The sequence below is a fragment of the Micromys minutus genome (assembly GCF_963924665.1).
Source record: "Micromys minutus genome assembly, chromosome: 21".
In the NCBI taxonomy this organism is placed as follows: domain Eukaryota; kingdom Metazoa; phylum Chordata; class Mammalia; order Rodentia; family Muridae; genus Micromys; species Micromys minutus.
Genome location: NC_137956.1, coordinates 38,709,163 through 38,731,927, shown reverse-complemented (window position 1 = coordinate 38,731,927; position 22,765 = coordinate 38,709,163). Strand labels below are relative to the sequence as shown.

General features: G+C 51.4%; 1 protein-coding gene across 1 annotated transcript; it reads right to left on the bottom strand.

Moving 5' to 3' along the window:
• Positions 1–5,634: 5,634 nt before the first annotated feature.
• Positions 5,635–18,882, bottom strand: MST1R (macrophage stimulating 1 receptor; the record flags this gene model as incomplete). Its single annotated transcript, XM_080934081.1, is given in 21 exon segments — positions 5,635–6,129; positions 8,101–8,237; positions 8,651–8,816; positions 9,245–9,354; positions 9,436–9,617; positions 9,784–9,864; positions 10,221–10,445; positions 10,448–10,481; positions 10,483–10,595; positions 10,762–10,927; positions 11,009–11,155; positions 11,240–11,452; positions 11,571–11,664; positions 11,759–11,920; positions 12,477–12,613; positions 12,725–12,890; positions 13,230–13,390; positions 13,729–13,899; positions 14,013–14,141; positions 14,222–14,410; positions 17,644–18,882. Coding segments are annotated over 21 exon segments (4,281 nt in total). The 3' UTR covers positions 5,635–5,870.
• Between the last annotated feature and the right edge of the window lie 3,883 nt (positions 18,883–22,765).

Genomic DNA, 22,765 nt, shown 5'->3' with positions numbered 1-22,765 from the left:
AAACCCTGTCTTGAAATTGCCCCTTCTCCCCTCAAAAAGCAGTGACTAATATTGATCCCATTCTTCCTCTACGTGAGGACACAGCCTGAGCTAGGTACTACAGTGTCTTTATTACAGGTGAAGAAATTATTGCCCCTGAAGCAATTGTGTAGTTGAGTCATGGAAGCTAGGTTTCCTGACTCTGGGACCCATACTATAGGAACATGTGGTGCTACTACCACTGGGTGCCACACCAAGGCTATGCAGTCAAGAGCCTTGCAGGGGGAGAACCCAAGGCTTTCCCTTTGGGAGCTGCAGCCCCAAGCCCCACACTTAAAGCTGTGTCTCTCTCATACCTGCTCCCCTTCTGGTCGCTTAGCAAGTAGCTCAGACTTAGAAAAGGTTATGTTCTCTAGAGGGGCTACTAAGCCAATATCCTCCTAGGAACTTGATGGTACTGAATATGGGCCAGCAGCATCATAGTCTGTATGCCTAGGATACAGTTACATCCTCTGTCATTAGAATCCTTGCTAGCCCATTCTTATCCAGCTGTGGGGACAGGGTGAAGAAGCTTCCAGTTTAGACCCTTTTTGCTCAGTTCCTGGGGATAGTGCCCCTGTGTCGTTGTCTCCCCCCACCCCAACTTGTTTTTTAAATAGTCTCTCTCCAGGAAGAAGGGCGTCCAATTCTATTTCTGATTCTGGGAAGTGAGGAGGGCCAACGTGTTGCCATGGTAACCTGAAATCCCCTCCCCCCCCCAGGCTAAGCCCATTCCCCAGGCTGAAGGCCTTAAGTAGAGGGTGGGGGGGCGTGGAAAGGGTGGCAAGAAAGAGCTGAGGAATACAGTTTGAGGGTGAGCCCACAGGGTGTCTCCCCTGTGAAGACAAATGCCCACCTTGCCTTCTCACTCACATTCCCCTCACCTTGCAAATGGCCACTGTGGAAGACCCCCAGCTCTCGGGGAGAAGACTCAGTCACCCTGGGAGAAACCTTTCTCCCTTGCGGATCAAGCTGAATGAATTCCAGTCACCCAATAGTCCTTATGGAATGTGGACAAAGTGACAGAAAAGGCGTCCAGAGCGGAGCTAATGCTCTACCAGGAGTTTTATGTCTCCGAGGTCAGCCTGGTCCGCTTGTCCAGCACAGACCCTATTTTGGGCTCCCTTATATTCTTTGGAGGCAGCTAGCTCTGTAAAATCTCTGCTTCTGCATTCTTCCAGTACACCTGCCTTCAACACTCTGCCCTGGGAATGCTCTAGACATCTCAAAAAAACTTAAGATCAGAGGCGCCTTCAATGGCCTCCCAGTGTACCAGTGTATAGTCATATACTTAACAGTGGATCAGAAAGCGAGGCTTATTTCCCTGGAGCTTTGTCTCTCAGCCTTGTACATCAGCTTATGTGCTTCTGAGGCTGCAGATCTGTAGTATTAGTGCTGTGTAGGGAGGCCATTCCATCTAGCAGAGGAGAGCCTAGACAAAGGAAGGCTTCTGAAAAGGCTCTAACAGTTTTTGTGGGCCAACCCTGTCTCAGTGCTGATGGGACATTGAGAAGGGCCTCAATTTTCTACTTCTGTGTCCCCTATACTCCTCTCTGGAACAGTTCAAGGGATGCCAAAGCCCACACCATTGGCTGCCCTGCAGTTTATCCTGGCCAAGGCTCACCCAACCTACGGAGACAAGGCTATGTCGGAAAGGAGTTGACGCCTCCTGCTCCTTGTCTCATCTGGACACCCCCAGAGGAGGACAGCCAGAGACAAGAAGAACCCCAGCCTCAGGGAACGGAGAGAGGGTGAGGCAAGATAATCCACTAGTAATCTGGGATGTGGAAGGCTGAGTGCTGAGAGAGGATATGGCTTGTGAGCTGTAAGGCACAGAGAAATTTAAATAACAGATGTTTAAACAACCTTCCCTGCAAGGCGCTGGTGCAGTGACCCCTCTGCTGTGATGGGTTGCAGCTTAAAAATAGCCCACAATGAACCGCTCTGAGCCCCAGTTGACTCAAGCTTACGTAACTCTGCGTGAAAGATAGCCAGTCGCATCAGCCCAGAAGGGAAGGCAATGGCACAGCCACCCCTGGCTACTGCTCACAGCTGGCTGCTCCTTGCCTCTACAGGGAGCAGACCCCGATCCAAACAGCCAGTGTGAGTAAAGGGCGAGGGCGTGCTGCCAGAGGCACACATGGCTTCATGATTACAGTGCGGAGATCTTTAACCATGTCTGCAAGAGGAGTGTGAGGAGAGCCTTTCCTTTCAGGGACCCTGTAAGAAACAGAGCCCGGGGAGAGAAAATGAAGAGATAAAGAGACCAGGGTGCCCACTCACATGGTGGGGTGACTGGAGCTGCTCAGGGTATTCATTTCCCCCCTTTGCGGGGAGGGTTCTTGATTTGACAGAACAGGTAAGCAAAACTTATTAATACGTAGCACTGTCAAACAGCCCAGGGATGGCGACAACTCCTTTGGGGCCTCTGATTCTCCAAGGCACAGCAACAAACATCCCTGGAGGAACTCCTACCATGGGAGAGGGAGCTCTGGCTTCAAAGCCAACTGGATCCTGTGATATTGGGCACCAGCTACTTCTCTGTTAGATCCTAGATCCTAAATGCCCAGTGGACAACTGGCCATCTAAGCCAATGGAAGGAAGCAGAGGGGAGAGGTGAGGGTCTCTCTGTCATAGAGAACTCTGGTTCTCCCTGGTCCCTGTGCTGGTGCCCATGCTGAGCCCCTTTGATGCTTCAGTAACTTCCTTCAGTTCCTACCAGCTGAACTCAAAATAGGAAGCACCACCGCAGGCCAGGCCCCCTGAGGTCTAATGGAGCAACGGTAAGATAAAGCATATTGGGAATCTCGGGCCAGACTTCTGGCTCCCCATCAAAGCAGGTCAGTCTACGCAGTGCATGCCTTGCAGGTGCGAGACTGCACTGACACCAGTGGGCAGTCAGGAGGCTGTGAGTCACCGGCTGCTTCCTCAGCCCCAGCTCCCACCATAGCCTCCCCTAGTCTTTCTGGGCAGTTGCTTGTCCCTCAGCCACACTGGGTTGTCCTAGAAGAAGACAAGACAGAGGGTCGATATGTTTACTTATTTGTTTGTTTGTAACAGGGTCTCAGGTAGTCCAAGCTGGGCTTGGGCTTACAATGTAGCTGAGGCTGCCCTTGAACTCTTGATCCTCTTGCCTCCCTACCCCAAGTGCTAGGATTATCGGTGTGCACCATCATGCTTGACTTGAAAGGTTAGTACTTGTGTCCACAGCTATTGGTGGGAATGCTGGACTCTAAAGTCTTCAGAGAAAACTCTTCTCCCCCACCCAGGCTACCCTGGTGGGAGGCCTAGGCCTAGCAAGTCTGTTAAGGACTTCCCTTCCCATTAGCCATTCATTGTACCTGAGCATTCTCCCAGCCACACCCCCACCTAAACATACACACACACACACACACACACACACACACACACACACACACACACACGAGAGAGAGAGAGAGAGAGAGAGAGAGAGAGAGAGAGAGAGAGAGAGAGAAAGTCCAGCCTCCCCCCCCAGTCAAAAAGGCCATTAAGAAGCCTCCAAGGAGGCCCACCCATCCAGGCCCACCTCATCTCAGAACCTCAAACTAACCCTCCCTATCTGTCCCCACAGGTAGCCCAGTTACCAATTTGAAATCCTAAGGCAGTTCCAACTCCTAACACCCTAGATGAGATCTTCTCAATCTGTGAGTCGCCACCCCTTGGATGGGGCTCACATATTGGTTATTACAATTTATGACACTAGCAAAACCTACAGTTACGAAGTAGCAAGGACATCATTTTGTGGTTGGGTGTCACCAAACACAAGGAACTGCATTAAAGGGTTGCGGGATGAGGTAGGTTGAGAACCACTGCCCTAGATGGACTTGGGACTATCAGAGAACTGAAAATGGAGCTCTCGGCCTGGGAGCTGCTGAGTGTGTTGGGGGACAAACTCCAGTACCCCAAGTTACTACTTAATTGGAGCTCCTTCCCGGTTAACTCTGACTCTAGAGGGCCCTTTGACCTAGAAAGCTCACATTAGAGGGCTGTCTGCTCAAAGAATTTATTTTACCCTTCAAGTGAGGACATTCCCAGCTAAAGAGGACATGTTAGCAAGACTGATGCTTGAAGCTTCCCCAAGTGACAATCAGACCCCAAGACCCACATCCTAGCTCTCTTGAAAACTTGGCATCCCCTTAGCTCTGCCTCTCAATCACTTTTTGGGGGTCTCTTTTCTATGGTCAGTTCCCCTTCTGTCCAGAGCATGCTTCCTTTCTGGGACTTTCTAGTGTACAGATGAGCCAGTGAGGGAATAAGCCCTTCATACCACACAAGCTTAGAGAGACAGGACTGCGAGTCCTAACAAGCATGCAAGCCCTTCCCAACTGGTACAGGGGCTGCAGCTATGGAATCCCTCAGGAAGCTCCATTACCTCTCTCCAAGCCTAGGAGCAGCACAGCTGTCCTGTCTTCACCCACCTATGGCCAAGCAGCCTGTGGCCAGGGCTGCAAGGCTGTGGCCTCCTTCCCTGTGCTGAGCCGCTGGTGCCACCTGCCTTCCTCTCCCACGACCCTGCTCACCTTTACACATTTCCCAGCAGGAGCATTTCTTTTTCACTTTGAACATGTGGCCTTAGGGTCCCATAGGTAGCCATGAGGCAGAAGACAGCTAGAGGGCAGCAGTCCCCAGGAGACACCAGTCTGCTTTAGGAAGGAGCTCTGGTTCCAGATCTAGGGTCCCCACCCATTGGTACAGAGCGTTTCTAAGGTACTCCCAGATAGGAAGCTTTCCTTTCTTACAGACCTAGGAGTCATCCAACTAGAGCGATGGACAAAGCAATGGGAGGTGTAAGCAAAGAAGAGTTACTATTGAAATCTCTATCCCGTTCCCAGGCTCCCCCAACACTCCAGCCCCTTTGGTGGTCAGGGCATAAGGTAGCAAGCAGGAAGTGGGACTTTTCTCTTTTCTAGAGGAAAATGCCCCTCCAGCAGTAGCTACAGTGTAGTGTCCTTGACAATATAAATAGCTGGAGAAGCTGGGCCTTCAGAGTTCGCTCCTAGCAAGTGTAGAGCTGCTGCCTCTCCGTGAGAGCCTCCCTCTCAAGGCTGCAAAAGCAATGCTGGCAGGAAAGGGAGGCAGGTGAGTCCATAAACCATGGCAGCATATGTACTTGTGTGTGTACTACTTAGGGGGAAACTGCCAAGGGAGGAGCAGTGGAGCAGCTAGTTTGAGCCCTGGAAAAAGCCATCTTGGATGTTGCATGCTTGGACACTCAACCTACCCCCTTAGTTCATCCAACAGTCCACAAGGCCCTATAATTGAATCCGGGCATGTTCATCCTCTCTATGCTCTAAAGCCTTTGGGCACTGATCCAGCTCCTTTATAGCCACAGGACCTTTGCACATGCTACTTACTCTGCCTCAAATCTCTAACCGAATCCAGCTTCTAATAGATTATCCCCCACCTGAAAGAGCTGCAGCAAAACTATCACCTCCTGCGAGTCTTCCCTCGCCATTCTAGCCATCTCTCTAAAGCAATCCTCCATGTCTCTTTCCCTCGATGTCTCTTTCACAGCATGCACCATAACTTGTGCTTGAACATTCATTAATTTATTTAGTATTTTACACTGTAGTATCTCCGTGATCCCCGCTGGGTCCTCCATATTCAGAAACAGATACAAAACGGATATTACATAAATACATGCTACAAAATGACACTGGCTCAGGCTGGAATGAGGAGCTCAAATGGGCCCTGTTTCCCACCTCCAGAAGCCTCAGAAAGTCAGAGTGGAGGTTTTACATGCTGCAGCTTGTCGTAGGCCCAGAGGCAGCTTGGAATGAGCTTAAGGCCACTTAGCAGGTCTAGTTCCTGTCACCTACTTAGGGCTTTGGTCAAGTGGGCAGAGGTGGCTCTGAGAGAGGCCGGGGGCTTGACATGTTCCTGTGATGCTGAGGTGAGAACTGCACCTGCTCCGGAAGCACACTTCCATCATTCAAGGCACCGGGGCCTACGTTCACGTAAGCTGCGGTCAGCTGCACATAGTGGTCCCCAAGCAGTGAGGACACTACCTGTTCTATTTCCAGCACTAGGGTTCTGAAGGTGGGTCGTGCTGCTGGGTCAGCCTCCCAGCATCGAAGCATCACCTGGTACCTGTAAGACAAGGGATGTCAGGTATAGGGTGTAATCTATATATCTGGGCAGCCTGATCCCTGCTGAACAAAACATGGCAGGGCCTAGAGCCCCATCCGTACACCACCGTTTTCTCTGGCAGAGTTTTCACTGAGTTTGCCCCGGGGCCTTAGCTATGTGATCTCGGGTATGTTCCCATATGATTTTTCTATGCATAGATATGGCCTCTTCAATCACAGCACCAGGTTCATGGGGGTAAACTTGTGAAACCCTCAGCACATGGCTAAGAGCCTCAGGAGGTAATAGGACCATCACACCTCCTCCAGATAGGATATAAAATAAAGATTAACCCCTGCACAGAGTCAGGCATGGTGGCCCACACCTTCAATTCTAGCACTTGGGGAGTGGATGGAGGAAGATCAGGAGTTCAAGATCAGCTTTAGCTACATAAGGAGTTCAAGACTAGCCTGATCTACATAGGATAGCCAGAGCTACATAGTGGTACCCCATCTCAAAAACAAACCAATAAGCATTTTCTGAGTGTGGTGAAACAAGCCTTTAATCCCAGGGCTTGGAAGGCTGAATCAGGAGAATTAGCCTTCCTTCAAGGCTAGCCTGGGCTACTACAGAGACCCAATCTTATGAACAGAACAAAAGCAACAAACAAGAAAACTTAGCAAAACAGTGGAAGAATTTAAATGGGGACTAGAAGAGAAGCCTATGGGGCAGCCCCTACAGTGTTTCTGAAGCTGAGGCTCTGAAGCAGTAGTTACCTGCTCTGCTGCATCCTAGAGCATGCCTTGTTGTCATAGGAATGGCATCTGCCTGGAATTATAGTCTAAGTATCTGTGCACAGCATCTTATACGTGTCTCTGACTCTCTGAGGGGAGTGTTATATCACCCACTTTACGACTGAGCAAAACAGAGTCCGGCCAGACAGGAGCTCTCCCTGGTGAGCGTGCTCAGCAGCGGTGCCACCTGGATCTCCTTCATTTTCTCTGTGGCTACAAGTGTTACTTGGAAGCTTTTAGCTTAAGCCTTCTTTAGGCAGATGGGAACATATCTTGCCCAGTCTCACATCTGTTCACAGTCGACGGTGTGGGGCAAAGACCTGGCCCCTTGGTCTCAGTTTCTCAAAACTCTGCAGGACCAGCCCAACTCCAACAAATCTATAGAATGAGCTCCATCACTCCCATGCATCATAACCACCCTCTCCCTCTGACAAGCCCTGTTTTTCCCCCGCCACCCCCAAACCTACCACTGAAGCCTCACCACATAGAAACCCCCACCTGAATCTGTTCAGAGATCCTGTCTAAGATGCAGGCAGGCAGTGAAGTTAAATTTCCTTTCTTCGAACTATACATTTCAGTAGAACAGATGATAGAAAGGTCAAGGCCAAGATGGGGAGAGCTGTAAGAAAGAACTACTCATCCCCTTTCTGGAGCACAGCCTGGGACAGGAGTCATCAGCCGCCCTACCTGTGACCTGGTTCTCCCTGTTCTAAGCATGCAGACCCAAGCACAGCTGAGGTATGCCTGCTGATTAGGGAGTCAAACCTACCCCACGGGCACTGATGACACAGCTGCTGCCATCCCTTGGGAATGAGGAGTCTGAACTACATGCAGTGAAAAGGACTTGCCGGAGAGACGCAGAGGGGCCGGTGTGGGAGCTAGCAGAACCTTTCTCTGAGGTTAAACGGGCAGCAGAGATGGAAAACAGCCCCTCTCCCTTTGCAGGAGTCGGTTGGGAAAAGAGATCTGGGAAACCAAACCACTGGCCTCAACCCAGACTCCGAGTTGGAATGCTGTTACCATGGCAACTGCGAGGTCCTCTCAGAGTCCTTCCTTGCATGGGGGTGGGGCCGGTACAAAGATGAGTAAACTGAGTCCCAGAGATGCTCCCTTTCCTGACCAGGCAGGAGCTTGGTCTGTTATACCTTCCTCATGTCTGGACTCTAGCCTTGCCCCACCCCGCCCCCTTTTACACACTCACAGTGAATCGGGACAATACTCAGGCTGAGGCAGGCGGCGGCCCTGAGCCAGGAATTGAGAGAGGTCGAAGAGATCGATATGCGGGTAGGGTGGGGCACCTCGTGTTAGTAGCTCCCACAGCAGCACACCGAATGACCACTGTTGGAGAAAAGCGAAGGTTACTGATTCAAACGATCACCTCAAGTTTTGGGGCAGGTGGGTTCCCCAGGTCCTCCACTTCTCAGAGTCTTTCGCTGGAGATATGGGACACTCCCACCCCTCTGCCCAGAGGTTATTCCTCAATAGCATACAAGTTTCTTCCCCCCCGCCCCCCCCCCATCTCTTGAAATTTCAGAGCGGCAAGCCCTGGATTACTCATAAGAAACCAAAAATTTCACAAACTTCATTTGTCCTGGCAGGCACCAGATCCTATTTCATATTTGTCCAAGACAAATGAGGTATGGCGGGTTGCCTAACCTGGGAAGTCTCTGTGCTCAGATCATGCAGAAGAAGCAAAACAAAATACTCTAAGGCACGGAGATCAAGCAGACCTGGAACAGAGGGCACCTTACCACATCGGACTTGGTGGTGAATCTGTACGTCTGAAGGCTCTCCAGTGCCATCCACTTGACAGGCAGACGAGCGTGGCGATGTTGTCGAACACTATAGTATTCCTTGTCTAGAATGCCACGTGCCAGACCAAAGTCAGCCACCTTGACTGTGAATGACTCGTCCAGCCTGTGGAGAAGGAATCACACGTTGAACTGAAACCCAGCTGGGGCTGTAGCTCAGTGGCAGGGCACCTGCCTCAAAACTGACTTCCCAGGCTGTCCTGAGTTCAAATCTCAGCAACCACATGGTGACTCACAACCATCTGTAATGACATCTGATGCCCTCTTCTGGTGTATCTGAAAACAGCTACAGTGTACTTATATATAATAAATAAATTAAAGGGAAGAAAAAAAAAAAAAAACCTGACTTCCCACCAGGTCTTGCATCCACCTGCCCCAAAGTCTTAAGAACCACAGTGTCTAACCCTATACCAGAAAGACAGACAGTGCGGAGGACTGCAGAGCAAAGGCTGGGTCCCTCCCTTCAGGTGGTCCTCATAACCTGCCCATTTGCTTCACCCCCGGTGACTTGAGCCACTCACATGAGCCACTCACATGCAGTTCCTAGCAGCCAGGTCTCTATGCACAAACTTCTGCTCAGCCAGGTACTCCATACCACAGGCCACCTGTAGGCCAAAGCTGATGAGGTCCTTCACAGTAGGGTTCTAGGGGCACAAGGAGACTGGTGAGCATAGGCAGAGGTGGGTGCTGGCTGACACCTCCCACCCTGGACATTGAGCACTGACCCTCTGAGGGGAACGGATGAAACGAAGCAGGTCTCCATGGCGCATGTAGGGCAGCAGCACCCGGGGAAGCCCCTCTGGGGGTAGCATGATCCCAATAAGAGCCAGAATGTTTGGGTGATGTAGGCCACGCATGAGCAGCCCCTCCCGCAAGAAAGCCTCCACCTCCTGTACCTCTGTAATGCCTGTAGAACAGAATAGGTCAGGCCAAGGGCAAGAAGGTCAGATGGAGACAGTGGGGGGGGGAAAGGTCCCACACTAGGTTCACTTAAAAGAGTGGCAGCAAAGCGGGAACAAAGGATCTGCAGCTCCAGGTCACTCTGCTACCCGCCCAGCCTATGGCTCGCTTACGGCTCAGAGACTTGATGGCACAGTGGATCTGATGCTGTGCCTTGTCTGTATATTCTCCGTGGTAGACAACACCAAAGTGGCCTAGAAAGAGCAAGATGGCAAAGAGGGAGTCAGTGCCCAGACTCACAGCATGCCCTTTGTAACTAGCAACCTCAGAACCCCCAATTGGCCGATGTGACATTAAAAACAAGCAGCAGCCCAAACGCTGGGGCCATTCACAGTCCTCCAATGCCCACACATCCACACCAGAAGCCACCAGAGAGCAAATTCTCTAAAACCTTATTCCAAACATGACTGCATGGAAGCTCAGAAGCTTGGGAGCCTCAAGGTCACACAACTTAGTAAGTAGGTCAGTGTGGGGAGTACACCAACTGTCTTGAGCACATGTCAATACTCCTCCTATGCCCCTGCCCCACTTCCCAATCTATCCCCCACACCTTTGCCAATGACTTGGTCAGTATGGATGACCACTTGCTCATGGGGAATCAGTACGTCCTTGACCTCAGCTAGGAGCGTCCTGTCCAGATCCTGGAGCCGGATAGACTCTGTCCGCAGCAGTGGGACACTTGTCCCATCCCTATTCTCTGAGTCTTCATGGTTCGGATCTCTGGAAGCTGTACCATCAATGTCAGAGAGTGTTGTTGGGGAGAGGGAATGAGTGCCCGTGGGGAGGGGCAAGCCCTAGCTTCTACTGCCTCCCATCACCTCACCAAGGTCACTTCTGTAGTCAGAGCCACAGCGGAATATAGACAGGGACATGGCTCTGGGAGACGGGTCCAGGGGCGCCAGGTCATCCAGGTTGGGAGCAAGGACTATGGAAAGAGAGCCCATGGTGGTGAGTCTCTCCAAGCTCCCAGGGACCGAGTCATACTGAGGACTTATGGGAGACGCCCCCCCCCCCAGTCTAGAGATTGAAGATGCTACTATTTTGGGGGAGTCTACTTTTAGGCTTAGTCTAGACAGATGTAGGGAGCTCACCTAGCTGCTTTTTCCGTCTTCGGGAGTTAAAGACCAGAGCAATGGCCAGCGCAGCCACAAGCAGGATCAAGGCCAGAAGAGCAATAAAGAGTGTTTTCTGTGAGGCCCTGCCTGGGCCTGACCGAACCACTTGGCCCAGGACGTGACACCCACCATCTACACAGACCTGAAAGCAGATGGCAGTTTAAACCAAGCCTGCAGACCCCTCAGCTCATGGTTTCCTGAGAGGGCCAGCTGTGTCACCTACCTGCAATGGGACACCATCCTTGCCAAGTTGCAGGGAAGGGGGGAGGGGGCAGATCACCACATCCCCCCGGAGTTCATGTTCGCAGACCTCACCACCCACGGTAACGTTCACAGTCACACAGTCTGCCACAGCGCCCAGCCCAATATACTGCAGAGATGGACACGGGGATCGGTTAGAGGCTGAACCCTACCTCCTAATCTACTACTGTCCCTCCCTATCCTTTGAACCTACCTCAACCTTGACTGAATGCTCTTCAGGTTTCAGCAGGACCCGGCCAGCTCTGGGTGGACTGGGTGGGGGCAGGAATCGAAAACCAGGCAATGTGAAGCCACCTGCTCCATCCCCCCAGACGCTCAGGTTCCCTGTCGCCCACCCCTGAGGATTTCGGACCACATATTCAGGCAGGCGACACTGATGCTGCTGTTCCAGAAACTGCCCTGCACACTGCGGAGACCCACAAGAAAACTGTTAGGCAAATGGCCAACCCGACTGTAAAGTGAGGTTGGACATCAAGGGACTGGTCCAGCTTTCCTCCCTCCTGGTCATCACCTGCTCTGCTCACCCTGTTCTCGACTGTACTTCGTCCATCGTGGAATAACAGCACTAGGTGCCATGCTGACGTCAGATGCTGGCCGTGGACCATGACATGGGAGCCACTGTGGGAAAGGGTAGAGTGGTGGATTTAGAGGACTCAGGGAGCTGGCTCTCTCATTTCCTGGAGGCCAAGGTAGTCAGAGAGGTGGAATTTACCTGTAGCCACACTTGGGACTGATGTCCAACACAATAGGGTCTTCCTTGTAGTGAAAGGTCCAGGAGCCAGGCACCTCAGCACCCCCTATCTGCAGATGAAGGGGGACCCTGGCTGTGCCAGCTCCAGGAGGCGTGACACATAAGATCTGCTCCTCACTGACCCTGCAGGAATGAGAGGTCGGCACAGGGACACCTTAGGATGAGCAGAGTTACTTCCTCTAGAGCTTACTAATCCCTTTTATTTCCTCTGCTGGCTGTCTTTCCCATCCACCTACACTCCATGGGACTAGAGATAGGATGTTCCCAGTAAGACCTTCAAGAAGGCAGGGAAGTAATGAGTTCCTGTATCCTGGGCTGGAGACAGTGGCCTCTGTGGTAGAAGGGACAGCAGATCCCTCTTGTCACTGATCCCTACATCGACCATGTGACTGATTCTCTTCTCTCCACACTGGTAATACCCACCTAGTGAGGCTCCCCAGGTGGGAACAGAGGAAAGGGTCTCACACAAGGAAGGGGCTGCTTGGTTGTCTCCATCAGGGACGAGGAAAATAGGGACTATGTTGTATCTCCTGAGACTTGAGGTGACCTTAGGCAGCAGCCAGGAGGAGCTTAATAGATTCCCTCAAACATCAGGCCACCTCAGGATACAGATACCAGTTGGAGTGTCACAAAGGTAAAGGTCCTGTAGCTTCCCATAATTTTACCTTGTAACACTTACTGTTCCAGCCGGCACTGAGTTCCATTGACTAACACAGCTCGGCTGGTGCCAACAGACAGGCTCTGGCCTTTAAGGGTAAGATAGGTACCTCCAGCCCGTGGGCCAAAGTCAGGCTTTATTGATGTCAGCATTGGCTCCTGAGAGAATACGAAAATGGCTCAGCTGAAACAAATCATTCATTCCAAGCCCACCCTTCCTTCTTGTAGCACCCACTGACCAAGGGCAAAGACCGGACAGTGTGGCCTCACCATGAAAGAGAAGCCTTCCCGCACAGAGACGCCCTCCACTCGGAAGTGCTTGCCTGCAGGCATGTTAGTGATGAGAAGGCTGATATTTGTTGTTCCCACTGTCTGGGTCACCAGGGGCTCCAGCTCACATTCAAGCTCCTCTATGAATTCCTTGTTCGACCCTAGCCTAAGACAGGAATTGCACCATGTTGGGAATCATGTAGGGCTAGCTACATGCCTGCCATAAGTCAGGAGGCTTCTCCGAACCACAGAGTAGCATCTCCACCCATGCCCTCTTCTGAAGGCAGACAGGATTGAGGGGAACAGGAGCTAACCTCAGCTAGTCCACAGCTAAACAGATAAATAGAGCACACACAGGCTCAAAAGAGCACAGAGATATCTCAGGCACAAGAAACCAGAGGCATTATATAGCCTGTCCCATACCCTTCACAGAACAGGGTCTCACAGATGAGGGGCTGCTTGGTCACTCTCATCAGGGATAGGGAAAGCAGGGACCATGTCATACCTACGGCTTGAAGAGTCCCTAGGCAGCAGCCAGCAGGGACTTTGACCCACAGTGATCTGGTGTGTTCCCTCAGGTACCACACCACTGGGTCGCAGGGAGAAGTTGGAGCCACATAAGGTGAGCCTCGTAGTGCCCCTTAGAGGTCCGCTGTGAGGATAAAACTGAAATGGAGAAAACAGCCCAGGTTTTTGTGTGAGGTTGGACTCTCTCAGCCCCACCTGCTTCCCCAAGAATCCTCTGCCACATTCCTTTTGTATTTCTAACAGTCCCGGGTCACCTGCAAGTCCTCATCAGACCTTTTCTACCTCCCAAGTTTCCCATGTGTCATTCCCTCTGACGAGGATTCCCTCCTTATGGGCATTGTAGACCTGAGAAAGATTGTGGTCAGGACTTTTTGATACTCGCCCCACCCCCACCCCACCCTGCAGCACTGCTTGCCCCTCCCCCACCTTGTCCTGGTTGTTGCACAGTTACTATGCCCTGCTGGGGGATGCTGTACCTCAGTGATCTCAGGTGGGCAGTAATCCTGTTGCCAGGAGCCTGGACACTCCTTTTGCCGGCCACACCTGTCCCCACACCAGCCACATCCCATGAACCGCTGTGCTCTCAGACAACGCCAACAAGTGAGAAAATGACGACAGCCAGGGCCCTGGATGGGCACCTTGAAGACCTTAGGGTGACAAACAGGTGGGTCAGGGACATTAGAAAGGTAAGGTCTTCCTATTAATGCCTCTCTGGGCTCCCATTACCCAGAACCCTAAGTTCTGACTCTGCACACCTTACCTGGTCCCCAGAAGCAAAGAGTAGGTCATTGCCGAGGCGGCTGACATCCCGGTGAACAGGCTGGCCGCTGCTGCCCAGGGAGAAGTTGGACACATACAGCAAGTAGTTGAGTGACCTGGCTATCTCCACCTGTGACAGGTCAGCTGTGAGAAAAATAGCAGGGGCAAAGGACAGGAATGTGTTCGAAGACTGTGGGGTGGAGGACCTACCTGTAGGACACGCCCATCCGAGGTGCCCATGTGGGCCACTGTAACATTGCCAAGGCGTGTCACGTGCAGTGCAGTAACCTTCACTGATCCTAAAAGTCCATTGAAGAGGTCCACGCGTGTGAAGCTACCGTGGACCTTCAAAGGGAAGTAGTGGCAACGGGAGCTGGGGCTGGAGGCCTCTACACCAGGCTGGGTAAAGGCAAAGGCAGAGAAAGAGTCAGGGGTCAGGCCTGGGCATTAACTCTTGGGGGCTTTTGTCAGTATATCAACAATCCCAAACTGCAACCCTTACCTTGCTTGACTAGAGGAAGCCCAGAGCCTGCCCCTTGTCTACTCGAACCATGCCTGTAGGCTCCTGGAGATAGCAAGGGCAGGGAAGAAAGGAGGCCCAGTCTAGAAAGCCAGATCCTCAACTTCTTCATGCCTTACCTTGCTATGTCCTTTCTGGTGACCCGTTATGGAATCTTATAGACCCAACCCATCCACACATCCATTCATTTATCCAAGGTCTCACAAACCCTTCAAGGCCCAGGGAACTCTCTCACCCCCTGCTGGCTCCACTTTGCATCTTAGCCAATGTCCCTCCTAGGCTTCAATTTCCCTAGTTGTGCAGGGTTCTGAATTCTGAGGTTAAGTGGCTTCCCAAGGTTGGCAACATGGTTTCTCTGGGACTCCATAGGTCCTACAGTTACCTACCCCTCCCTTGGGTACAAAAACAAAACAAAACAAAAAACCAACAAGGTTCTATGACCTGAATGGCAGGTTAAGCTTCAGAAGTTTGGAAAACACAAATCTTTCCCTGTATTGGAGACCTCCGAGTATCTCTCAGTAGTATTGGAGGTTGTAAAATCTTAGGACAGAATTGTGAATGGCCCCAGGAAAATGGGAAGCCAGTGTATGTATTTAAGATGCTGGGTTAGAGGAACAAGAAGAGCCAGGAGAGCTCTAGGTGTTCAGAACCTCCTTCAGGTCACATGAATTTAACCCTCCCTGTCCCAAGGCCTGGAACAGGGAGACACAAGAGGAAGTAGTGTGGAGTCTAGACACCCCACCCAATCTGGGTTTATATCCTGCTTGGGTGGGGACTGGAACCTTGTCTTAACTTGAGGAGGAAAGGGGCCTGGCCCTAGACGGAAGCTTGCCAACTGTTTTCACCGTGACTCAGGCACAGGTGGGGCTCTGGTGTTAAGGAGGCAGTAGCTCAGGTAAGCACTCATTCCTGCTTGCTAGCCTCTGCACCCTGGGGTCTTCGATTTGGGTCCTAGGATTGACTAAGGTCCCTATGCCTGAAAACACTTGCCTTAAGTGTCCCATTCCTCAGAGATGCTCCACACTCAATCCAAATCCATGTAGCCAGACACTAAAGTCTTTAGATCAACCATTTTGAGTACACCCGGAGGCTGGTACTACAGTGGTTTGGTACTTAAACTCGTTGGTCAATGATTTACAAATCTGCAGAGACTTGGCATACCTCCATAGAGCCTATGGGCAGGGCCTAGGATTGGTTCTCCTGGTGCCTGGCACAATACAGCCATGATCCACTCGCCATTAGTTACGTTGGGAGGGGTTCTGATTTCCTGTCTAGGTTCAGACCAAATGTTCTTACTCACAGGACTTCTCAATCTAAATATACTCAGCTGTGGGTAAGGAGCTAAAGATGCCCCACTCCAAGGCTGGGGATGTTGCTCAGCAGTAAGAACACTTACATATTCAACACCATGAGTTCAATCTCTAGTAATGAAAAACAAAAAATGATTTGCACCAGGCCTGGTGGTGCATGCTTGTAAAACCAGCATTTGAGAGATGGAAGCAGGAAAATCTTGAGTTCAAGGCCAACCTGAACTACACAGGGTACTCAAGGATAGCTTTGGCTATAGAGCAAATCCTGTCTCAGAAAACAAAAATGAACAACAACAAAGTCTGAAGATATAACCTGTGGTAGGAACTTAGCATGTGTGAGGCTCTGGATTTGGTCCTTCAAGTTCTAAAGAAAACTGACTTTTGATTGTAAATTTCACACCTCCACCAACAGAAGCTAGAAACAAACAAGTCGAGAGTATCACAGCCATGGCCAGGCCTGTGGCCCAGGCCCAAGAATTTCATTCCTCCAGAGACTGAAGTAGGAGGATTACAAGTTTGGGAATGGATTGAGTTTAGAGAATGAGTTCAAGGCCAACCTGGGCAACTTTAGTGAGACTGTTCCAAAATTAAAATTATAAAGGGAGAGGAGAGGAGCTGCAGATATAGCTCAGTGGTAGGCCCCAGGTTCAACCCTCAGTTCCTAGTACGGCCAATAGGGGTGTTAGGGTGGGGGGCACGGGCAAAGAACAAATTGTCACAGCAGAGCTGAGGGCACTGGGTGGCCAGAGACTCCAAGAAAATGAGCATGAACTAGACTGACGGAAGGCCACTCATCCAATGCTCCATTCGACACCCCCCACTAGCCTCTCAATGTCTTGGGTGAGACTATCTGAATGACTCCATGGAGGTAGTTTTTATTTGGTTATCAAGCCTCCTGGGCCCCACCGCTAAGTTAAGCCCCTAGCCTCTCAAGGTAGCATTTTAAAGACATTCTGTTTCCTGTTTGTTTCTTCTGTTCTTCCCTGACATGCTATGAGACCTCCTACCTGGGGCAGGGCCTTGGCCACAGTGACAAAAAATCCAGGGTGGACCAATTCCAACCATCTCCTCCCACGCCTTTATTCATCCTCAATTGCTTATCGTCGCTTGCATAAGACTGGGGTGAGGCTTCCCAGAACTTTCTCGAGCCAAGCTAAAATGGCCTTTCCACCAAGTCCCAGAATTTTCTGTAATGACTGTGTAGAGCATGTAACCCATGTAAATCACAGATCATACAGGTTTCCTAGCCAGCGCCCCCCCCAGACCTCCAGGGCTCCCTGGAACCTGAGGGGGGGCGGGGAGGAGTTCTCTGGCAACCCTGCCAACCCCTCTTTGGAAAGCAGAACCAGATAGTAACTTCATAGGAAAGTGAAACTATGCTGGGAACTGTTGTGTTTGTGAGAATCTGCCCATGTGTCTTTGCCTTTGTATGTATTTTTCTCGGTGTCCCCGGGAGCCCAGGACATGGACAGGTTGGAGGGGATGCCTGTCATTTAGGCTGGAATTTGGAAGCTGTGCTGGCAGAGGTAACTCTTGAGTAAGCTCCTCCTCACACAATCATGGGAACCACCTTAAAGAATAAGATGGCAGGAAGAGTGACAGCAAATTGAAGCAGGCTTGGGCCTCATGCTGGGTGAGCTTGGGAGGGGGGTGGCGGGGGTGGTGGTGGTGGCGGTTAATTTGTGTGCCTTCACCCCCACTGCCTTCTCCCACCCAGGCCCTTTCGAAGATAGCAAGGAAATGACCTATATTCAGCTCCACAGGGTACTCACAGGTCAGGGGGGCCCTTTCTTTCTGCTCACCGGATTAGGACAAAAACTGGGCGTCTGGAAGAAGTCAAGGCCTCTTGGCAAGGGAGAGGAAGAGTTTGAAGAGTGACAGCAATCTTCGACCCCCTCTTCAATCAGGATGTCCAGGTGGTAAATGGGAAAGGCACATACAACAGAGTTGGGACCCATGCCAGAGCTACTATCCTTGAGAGCCACAAAGACCCCAAAAAGCACTTCCTGGCCCTCTGAAATGCTCAGCTCCACAGCCAGTTTGGCATCCACTGGAGCAGAATGGGCTGCCTGAAGCACTGGGTAGGGCTGTAGGCTCTCTGGGGCTCCATGGCGTCGACGGCGTTTAGGTGCAAAATGACAATCCAAGACCAGCTCCCGGTAGTCACCAATCTCTGGCTCCCTAGCGTTGAGCCGGACCAGACGCGTCTGCAAGGCACTGGGAGGGCTTGTGACGCTGATGGGTTGTACAGTCAGAAAGTAGACAAAGTCTCCGGAGTGGAAGCTATGCACGTATCTGATGAGGTAGGAGGCCAAATATTTCGGCAGCACAGACAGCGACGGAAAACCTGGTTGGAATCCAGAAGTATCAGACCTTAGACGACGGATGGACACTGAGCGTGGGCTAAAGCTAGCGGCCAACTCTGGGTCCAGCGAAGATGCCACATAGAAGTAAGAAGCATGGCCCTGCTCCACCACAGTCACACGAGTGCCCAGGGGGCTAGCCACACAGTCTGTGCAGGCCTCAGGCTTGTTATTGTTTGCTGAGAAGAGACAGGCTGGAGCTGCTAAGTGCAGGGCTTTCCCCTGAGGCTCCAGCTCATGCAGGAAGCAGCGGCCCTGTAGGGTTGAGCCACAGCTGATCAGGGCTGGCAAACCCGGCTCCATCACTAGCACCAATGTGTCTGTGTCGTTTGGTGGTCCATGGGGGTCTGGACCACAGCTTGCACAAGTCTGGCAGCCAGGGTCCCCGATAGGGCCAGTGACCAGGCTCTCTACAAACTGCAGGTCAGGCCCAAGCACGTGCAGGCGATTGCGTGTGGCCACAAACACGGCACTGTTTTCACTGTCTTCGTAGACTGCTGTGGCCTGTACCCGGCCCCCTGCGGAGAAATTGGAGACCACGTACTTAACACTGAAGTCTCGGGAGGCTGCGAAGGGTATTCGTGGGCACTGCCAGTCCAGGTTGGTGGACGCCGCAGCCGGCAGCCGCAGAAGCATCAGCAGTAGAGAGGACTGTAGCAGAGGCAGAAGCAGCCCCATTGAGCTGGGACCCCCCACCCCCGCCTTGGGAATCCCAGAAGGTCCAGGACTTGACCGAACCAGACTCTGGATCCAAGCTGAGACCAGCGTTACTGAAAAGCTCCGGAGCAGCTGTCCGGGTCCCTGGCAAACCCAACCTTTCTCCCTGCCCTGTGGTCCGAGCACCTGGCTGTGGATCCACGGACAGGGCAATGGCACGACCCGGGGACCCAGCTGTGCTTCTAGCTGCCGCTGCCACAGCTACTTGGATCAAAGTCGAAGGGAGGTGGGCCCCGTGGGTGCGGCAGGGCTGGGGGCGGGGCTACGGGCGGAGTCCTGTCGAAGGCCCTGGTTTCTTTCCAGCTCTGACTCCAGCTGTGACAAGGCAGTTGTAGTGACTTGGGAAGGAGTCACTCCATACCTTCTGAGGTCAGAGACCATCTTTCCATGTCAGAGACACTTTGAGAAGTGTCAAAGGAAGGTATGTTGTATCCTGTCTGCCAAGAGTCGTAAGGATTAAGGGAGTCTGACAGCTCCCCTCTCCCCTGCCCCGTGGATAATAATTAGAGGCAACTTCTGTGAAGACCCAGCCCTCTCTGGCTCTGATCCTGTCACTGTGGCTTCAGAATGTGAAAGCATATATAAGACAGGGGGCAAGGATGATTGGTTGTAAATGCCTCTCCTCCAGTACCCGAATATGGGAGAAGTATGGTCTGACTTCCGGGGCACTGCTGTTCTGCTCCGAGCCTTGCTTTGTGGGCACAGTGTCTCTGAAACAAGAATGCAGTTGTAGTTGGTTGGAATTCAGAGTCCTCTTTCCAGGAAGGGTGAGTGAGTGAAGCCCCAGCTCCCTTACCTGGGCCTCAGCCGCTGTCTCTTGGCAAGAGGCCTTTCTCGATGCCTGAGGATGACAGAGCAGGAAAAGGTATTCTTAGCCAGACCTTAGCTCGCTGAACCTGGTCTCTAGAGAGGGCTCTTCACAGGGTCGCCATAAGCAGTTGTGAATCCCAGGGTAGCAGAGGATAAGCTGGGGAGGGAGGAACTTAACAGGATTCCGTCTGGCCTGGGGAATTCTACCTTTTCTACTCCCCACCCAGGACAAAATTCACTGCCGGCTTCCCCTTTCTAACATGGCCTTAGTTAATGCTTCATTTCCCCTTCGTCCTTTCATAGCTGAGGTGGTATTATCCTACCTTTTTTGTTTGTTTTGTTTTGTTATTTAGAGATAGGGTTTCTCTGTGCAGTACTGGCTGACCTAGAGCTCACTCTGTAGACAAGACCGGCCACAAACTCAGAGATCCACCGGCTTCAGCCTTCTAGGTACTAGGACTAAAGGTGGTACCACCATGCCCAGCTTTTTTTAAAAAATGCATTATTTAAAATCATCCAAAAATATGGAACACTTCACGGATCTGCATGTCAGCCTTGCACAAGGGCCATGCTAGTCCTCTTTGTATTGTATAAAAGAAGGCCTTTTATATCTAGCCTGTGGAAGATGCATCTCATGGACCACCAAGAGCTTGGGCTTAATACACACTCCCAACACAGTTTTTGCTCTTCCTCCATCTCCAGGATAGGACTACCCAGCTTAGAAATGAATAAATAATACAAAGCAAACAATGGCAGCCTTCCAGTATTCCATGGTCAACATGTCTAAAGATAGTCATGCAGAGAAAACTGAAATACTCTCCACACAGCATCCAGACAGGGGCTCTTGTGAATGTTGTCTTCCCTCCAGAGATTGTGAGACATTTCTGGGCACTGGGGGTAGATTTCATACATTTGGATGGCTTTGCCCAATCCACTCGGAGGTAGGAGCAGCCATTAGTTGGTTCTCTGCTGCCACCATGTGGCCATGGTGGTGACTGAGCCCCAGGACAAAGCTCCGTTGGGGGCGGATAGGTTTCTCAACTGGAGCCCTTAGTTATTTTTCATTTGTCGGTTCTGCAGGACCTTGAAGGGGGGCATGAAACCCTGCAGGCCCCTAAGGTAAGCTCACTTGGTTTGGCCTCTCGCTGGGTTAGGACTTAAATTACTCTGGCATCTTCTAACCACTAAGGAATGCTAGTTACTTTGTCCTCCATGGGCTCAGACCTCTCTGGACACCTCAGAAGGTTAGAAATAACGTTAGTGAAATCTGGGGTTTCTCTCTAAGTACAATCTGGTGTGGTCACATCAGATTGTAGCGCTATGTGACTTGCTTGCTGTAATTTTATCTGGAGGTTAAACACCCCTGGACTTGTGGACTCTGCCAGTTTCGCTGCAGAACACTTTTATCAGTTTCTCTTTCCAAATGTTGGTGCCTCTGTTAGGAATGCCTCCTTTACCTGCCTGTCACCTCATCCCTGAGCTCCAAATAGGTAAACCCCACACTTCTAGATGCCTACTGTCTTAGGTACACATGCTTATCTCTGACTCTCTTTCCTTATGCCTGATCAGAACCGATGCCAAGCTACAGGTGCTAGAGTGGCCACCAGAAGCACTTAGGGGCTAACTGCTGATGTGAACATCCAGGGATGTCTGCCTTTGCGCCCCCTGGTCCCAAAAGGTTGATCTGAAATCCCTGGTCATGAACAGGTTGAAGCAAAGCACCTAGTAGCTAGGAAAGAGACCCAGGGCAGGTGTGTGCTTCTGAGGAGACCGGGGAGGAAGCCTGCTGTTTGTTAGTTCTCACACAGTCTAGGCTGAAGCCAGAATCAGGGGCTCTGCTGCCAAGCAAGTACAGTTCTCACAGTGCATCTTTAATGTGGCCCATGTTAATTCATACATGTTCTCCCTTGGGGCCCTACTCTCTGAGACTGCATGGGGCTGGTTCTGACAGCCAGAAGACCACATTCACTGGACAGTCTTTTCTCTAGTTGGGCTTTTTGCTTCTCTAATCAATGGTGGTTAGGTTGTAGCAGGACCAGGAGAACCCCCATACTATGTTGTTGGCAAGTTGGAGGCCTCCCATACTATGCCCTGGGTTGTCCAAAGGTCTTTATGTTGGAGTGAATGGAACCAGTCCCTGGCTACTGAGGCTCCTGGGAATGTCCACAGTACTTCATGTAGGACATGCTGAAGGACAACCTAGCATACCTAGTGACCTTGTTAAGGAACATTTACTCCTAGAGGCTCCAGAGATCAAGTGGGCTTCCTTTGGCTCTTTCTTGAGGGGCTGTGCTGATGAACTGGCTGGCTGAGATACAGGAACCAAGGCAGACAGCCCTTTATGGGAAGGTCTAAGCATTGTTCTCTAAAGGCCTATGGCTCTAGGGAGACTATTTGGAATCTAATCGTACTCAACACTGGCTTGGCTTGCCAAGGGCTCTTACCCAGAAGTCGACCCAGGTCATCCCCATTTGCCTGGCCTTCTCTACAGCACCCCCATTAACCAGAGTCACACCCAGTGTGCTGGTGACTGTCCTCCGAAGCATGCTTCAGGGCTCCATCGAGGAGTAAAAGGGGTGGCTAGCACTGGGAGGGCTGGGTATGGATAAAGATGAAAGGAAAGATAGCAGGAGGAAAGACTTTACATATGGCTGACTTTGGTGGAACCAAAATGGCCTAGACTAGAATCTGACTCCCCATATGAGTGTCTTGATGCAGTCAAAGGGTGGGAGAGGGGCTCAAATGAGCATGGGGTGTGCCGTGTGAAGAACCAGGAAGAGGATCCTGTATCTCTATGTAAGAGTGAATGGGAAGAGCCATTGACAAGGCTGGGCGTGCTGGTGCACACCTTTGCTCCCAGAACTCGGGAGGCACAGGCAGGGTCTCTGTGATTCTGAGGACAGTCTGGACATAGTGAGTTCCAACAGTCAGTAGTACTACATAGGGAGAGCCTGTCTCAAAACCCAACACAACAGAACAGAGAACCACACACAAAGTGTAAAAAGTGTCTTTCTCAACGCACTTTAATGCACGC